We start from the raw sequence: 5,042 nt of genomic DNA on the forward strand, positions 1-5,042 counted from the left end.
GCTCCTCATGCTAATGCAGCTAGCCTCCAGATGCTAGCCTTATAAACCATCATGCTAGCCCTGTAGCCGTTAGCGGCGCTGACCTGGTCCAATCTCGGCCGCTGTCATCTGGGTCGCCATCAGCCGGGCCAGGTGTTTGATCTGGGCGTCGGTTCCGGCCGACTCCACCGGCGTGTAGGTGGCCTGGAAGGACGCCGGCATGATGTCCGGCAGGTACACCATGCTGATGAGCACCTGGCAGACAGACGGGCATCAGCGGGACGGGTCCAGGGCGACGCGGACAGACAGGAAGTGGCGGCGCCTCACCAGGTTGGCGACGTTCTCCGGGGTCAGCAGGGGTCGCAGGAACTCGGCCGTCAGGTCGATGGCCGACTGCGGAGTCGGGGCGGCCGCCGGCTTCGGGGCGGCGAGCGGCACCGGCTCCTCTTTGTCCTCGTCGTCTTCGATGAGCGCCGGCTCTGAGGGCAACAGGACTTTGATTAGGCCGCGGTCAGAAGGGCGAAGCCGGGCGAGGAGGCTCACTCACCCATCTTGACCTTCTTGCCCTCGGAGGCGGGCTCGTAGCGCGGGCGCTTCCTCTGCTCGCGCGGCGGCGGCGTGTTGCGGCTGATCTCGCTCTGCGGCATGCCCAGGTCCAGCAGCAGCGTGCCGATCTGGACCTGGAACTCCAGGCTGCACGGATGCTTCAGAACCGACACCAGGTGCAGCTTCAGGTTCTTCCTCACGCTGCTCACCTGGGACTTGGCCAGGGTGGGGGGCAGGTTGGCTGTGGGGGGTAATGATCAATTAATCAGTTTAATCAATTAGTCCGATCATCAAACTGCCATCCCTGAGTTTGTTCATCCAACCAAACATCCGTCCATCAGTAGATTTTCTGGTTGTGACCTCTGACCCTCACCGTGCAGCGTCTCGTAGGCCTGCACCACCTCGGACATGAACATGGGCCGTTGCCTAGCGATGGTTGCTAGGGAGCCGAGCGCGGTCGTCAGGTTGATGCTGGAGATGGCCGGGTGAACCATGAACTTCAGCAGCTTGTCCAGCGCCGCCTTCCCCTCGTCACACAGAGCGTCTGCAGACCAGAGACACGGTTAGCGCCGCCGCCGCCACGCCTCCTCTGACCTTTGACCCTGGGCCGTACCGTAGCGGATGTAGGGGTGGTCCCTGGGAACCTTGTCCAGGCTGATGTCTCCTTCCTGTCTCTTGGGGACGTCGGACTCGGGCGTCCGAGGCGACAGCGTGACGATCAGCGACTCGGTGAACTTGATGGCGTGCGTCCGGACGCCGTCGTTCTCCGAGTCGAGCATGCTCAGAACGTCTCCGCTCATCTGGGACACCAAGTCCCAGCAGGCCTCCTGCATCTCCGACACCGACCGGGCCCGGACCAGCCACTGGCGGGAAGAACCGGAACCGGGTCAGGTAAAAGGTCGGGTTCTCTCTGCGGGGCCCCGGTCCGGCCCTCCTACCTGCAGGGCGACCTTGTAGAGCTGCGTCAGCGACAGGACGGCCTTCTTCACCACGTTGACGCTGTCGTCCTTCAGCAGCAGGTTCAGGTTGGCGATGAGCCGCAGCAGAAGCTCGTTGTCCCGTTTGCTGGACGGGTCAGAAGCGACAGGAAGTGAGGTTCTGGAGGGAAATCGGAACCAGAACCGGCAGAGTTCTGGCAGCTCACCAGGCTTCCTCGATGAACCCGATCACAAACTTCCTGACTTCCATGGACCGGTCCGTCTGGAAGGCGATGATCTCCTGAGCAACACAGACATTTAAAATCAGAATGAAACAATAAAATGTGATGAATCAGCAAAGAGGCTGATCAAAATGAACTGATTGAATGGCAACTTCATTAAGTTTGACTTTAAAATAAAAACATTTATTAATGGGGAGAACATCATAAAATCAACAATCCGATTAAAAGCAGAACTGAAGCTGAATTTGCATCTTTTTAAATGGAGAGTCGTTCACATCATTAAAACCGTTTCATCCATTTTCTAACACCCGTTGTCCCCAGGGGGTCAGGAGGGCTGCTGGCGTTCTGGGCGAGAGGCGGGGTCACCTGGACAGGTGCTTCATTCATGCTTACATCAAATATGTCATTAAGTAGTTAAATGAAAACCATCTGTCAATAAGATTCATTCATTTTCTAATGTTTTTCCCACTGACCAGCAGGGGGCAGTAAGTAGATAATTAAAACTGAAGAATCGAGTTATTTATAATCAGGTTAATGAGAGAATAGTTTTTATTCTAGGTGTAAAAATCTTTATCCAGTTTCATCGTTGTCCATTTTTCTCTGTTTGTTTTTTACTTACATCCAGGAAGTTGTCCAGGAGAGACGGATCCTTGTTGATGATGAGTTCCTGAACCTGAAGGAGACAAACGGAGAATCACTGCAGCACAGCCTGCCAGTAGGGGGCGCCCCCTCCAAAGCACACAGGATGATGGAGAAAACAAACACACCTGTTTGAGAACAGTGAGCTTTTCATCTGTGGGGATCAGAGCCGCCTGGTTCAGCAGCTCCACCACCTGGAGAAGAAACAAACATTTTCTGGTTTATAAAGGAAAACAGCAGCAGCTTCCACAGAATTATCTCTGCTGCTCCATGAATTTTAAATGTCTTTCTTCTTTCCTCCAACGCTGAAGGAAACCCAGACAAAATCCTGAAATCCAGGATATTCCAGGAGAGATCCATCGTCTCTCCAGGATCACAGAGAATCTCTAAAAGGAAGCGTCTGCGTCAGAGGAACCACCTCGGCCGCTACATGCAGGCAGATGATGGAGCTCCAACCTTATCGCCATGACAGGAGACGGTTGCTATAGTGACGGTCCATTTTTCTATCTGATCTAAATGTTGACAGGTGCAAAGAAGAAGGACTCTTCATAAAATCAGGAAAATGATGGCCAACCATGAGCTTCATTACCGCTGGAGCACAGACTGCTACAGGAGGTCCTTCATGTAAAATCTACAACTCTCTGAAGAACCTTTCATTTACATTCAATGTCTCTTTTGGATCAGACGTTTTGAAACCGATAGAAGTTTCTGTGAGTCCGAATCCTTTTATTGATCCGAACCAGAATTATTCCTAATCATCACCTTCTCGCTGGTAGTGACGTCGATGACAGCAGGAGGCTCCCTGTCCTTTGAAGGACGCTCCATGATGCTGCTGTTGGTGGATCACAGTGAGGACGGCATGGTCTGGGAAAATCCTGGAAAAATCCTGGAAAACATGGAACCGGTTCAATGGAAGTTAACCAGAAAACTGTCAAGAATGCTGCTGGTGGACGAAACCCGAGCCGAGTCACTAACAGCGACGTGGCCGATATTTACGCCATGAATATGAACAAATAAAATAATCACGAAGGTTAAAAACCGAATTTTAATTAGAAAGTGCCAGTTAGCTTAGCCGCTAAGCTAACCATGAAGCTAACCCGCTCCGTTTAAAACGTTTGAAACAAAACATACCGCTTTAATTCTGTCCTCTGGTTAAAGGAAGAATTTATAACTGGTCGGCAGGAAAAGAGTTTCTTTCCAAAATATTTAATTCATTTATTTATTACAACCAAAAAAAAAACCCCTGTTAGCGCGGAAGGCAAGAAGCCATTCTTCTTCTTCTGTTTCCGGTTTCAGCTCTGAATCAGAGCCTTGGTGCAACAGCACCACCTAATGTACAGAAGGCGGATCGGCATTTATTGGTGTGTACGACTGTATGAGGATGTATCATCATCTGTCATCCACTAAATACTGTGTTTTTTTGTTTGTTTTGTGACATAAAGTTAAACAAACAATATCCATCCGTCCATTTTCTTTACACCCTTGTCCCTCAGTGGGTCGGGAGGTGCTGGTGCCTCTCCAGCTAACGTTCCGGGCGAGAGGCGGGGTCACCTGGACAGGTCACCTGGACGGGTCACCTGGACGGGTCACCTGGACAGGTCGCCAGTCTGTCGCAGTAAACAAACGATATTTCCTAATTAAATCAATGTTAACCTTATTTCCTTCAGTTCCCAATATTTCCCAGAGTCCATCCTTTCTTACTTTTATTCGCCGTCTTTCTCTTTCAGATTTAGAAACGTAGCAGTTCAGCGAAACATCTTCTACATTTTATTTTAGTTTATTTATGTCATGAATTCTATTGAACACATTATCCACTGTTTTAACACTGCGGTTAAAGGAGACACATTTTGAGTTCTCTGACTAAACAGGTCAATAAATTATAAATATGAATTTACTGGCTTTTTTCACAGTTTATGAATTCACACGTCGGCGTAAGAGCTCATATAATTATTACAGCTTTAAACAAAATAAAACATGAAATTGCGAATAAAATAATAAGATAATATTTGGCTTATTTAATGTAAATTAATTTAATAAAATACGTAACTTTAAACACATACTATATAAATACTGAGACGATTTTATTTTATCTATAAAACATCTTAAAGTTAAGAAACCTGTTTAGTTTCTAGTTTTCGTAACGTCACATTTCAGGAATACATTTCCCAGAAGGCTTTGCGCCGCCAGTGACTGCTAGCCAATTACGAAGAGAGGAGAAATGCTAATGTTTACAACCAGTGAAGTGGCTCCAGTTTCCCAGTAAAACCAGTGATTCAGGTCATTTTGCTGCACGGAGTGAAATGACAATTAGATAATGTGCCAAGTTAAATGACGAGGTTAAACATTCAGGTAAGAAAAATGGATTTTATCGCATTTTTAGTCTGATACTTTAATCGAGCTTGTTAGCGCTTAGCTTGATAAACATTTGGCTAAAGTGGGACCTAAACCTGAACATCAGACGTTTTATGAGTATTTATGCCTCTCATGGACCTTAATGTTGTTTATTGTGGATAAAAGAATAACGGCGAATTCATTATTAAAATTATTATTGCAAATATACATGAAAACTGTGCTACGCATTTGAATTCAGTCCCGTTTAGTGCAGTGCAACCCAGCTAGTTCCACAGCTAACCCGGTCAGTACCAGAGTCCAGCTAACCCGGTCAGTACCAGAGTCCAGCTAACCCGGTCAGTACCAGAGTCCAGCTAACCCGGTCAGT

General features: G+C 48.1%; 2 protein-coding genes across 3 annotated transcripts in view; one reads left to right on the forward strand and one right to left on the reverse strand.

Annotated features, from left to right (window-relative positions):
- The window catches only part of sympk (symplekin), an 11,017-nt gene extending 7,357 nt beyond the window's left edge, over nucleotides 1-3,660 (reverse strand). Inside the window, exons 1-11 of the mRNA XM_008402986.2 lie at nucleotides 3,455-3,660; nucleotides 3,086-3,209; nucleotides 2,452-2,517; nucleotides 2,304-2,357; nucleotides 1,670-1,743; nucleotides 1,464-1,590; nucleotides 1,139-1,388; nucleotides 899-1,069; nucleotides 527-766; nucleotides 307-458; nucleotides 84-234 (exon numbers count right to left, since the gene is read on the reverse strand). Of these exons, the coding sequence (XP_008401208.1) occupies nucleotides 84-234; nucleotides 307-458; nucleotides 527-766; nucleotides 899-1,069; nucleotides 1,139-1,388; nucleotides 1,464-1,590; nucleotides 1,670-1,743; nucleotides 2,304-2,357; nucleotides 2,452-2,517; nucleotides 3,086-3,148 (1,348 nt within the window). The 5' untranslated portion in view covers nucleotides 3,149-3,209; nucleotides 3,455-3,660. The remainder of the gene's footprint in view (nucleotides 1-83; nucleotides 235-306; nucleotides 459-526; nucleotides 767-898; nucleotides 1,070-1,138; nucleotides 1,389-1,463; nucleotides 1,591-1,669; nucleotides 1,744-2,303; nucleotides 2,358-2,451; nucleotides 2,518-3,085; nucleotides 3,210-3,454) is intronic.
- An 842-nt stretch (nucleotides 3,661-4,502) lies between these two features.
- Nucleotides 4,503-5,042, forward strand: part of LOC103460706 (solute carrier family 35 member F5) — an 8,767-nt gene continuing 8,227 nt past the window's right edge. Inside the window, exon 1 of one of the 2 annotated variants that reach the window (XM_008402988.2) lies at nucleotides 4,503-4,672. The gene's annotated coding sequence lies outside the window, so the exon portion shown is untranslated. The remainder of the gene's footprint in view (nucleotides 4,673-5,042) is intronic. The other variant, XM_008402989.2, reaches the window with a different exon arrangement.

The sequence above is a fragment of the Poecilia reticulata genome, unplaced genomic scaffold (genome assembly GCF_000633615.1).
Source record: "Poecilia reticulata strain Guanapo unplaced genomic scaffold, Guppy_female_1.0+MT scaffold_277, whole genome shotgun sequence".
Classification (NCBI taxonomy): Eukaryota; Metazoa; Chordata; class Actinopteri; order Cyprinodontiformes; family Poeciliidae; genus Poecilia; species Poecilia reticulata.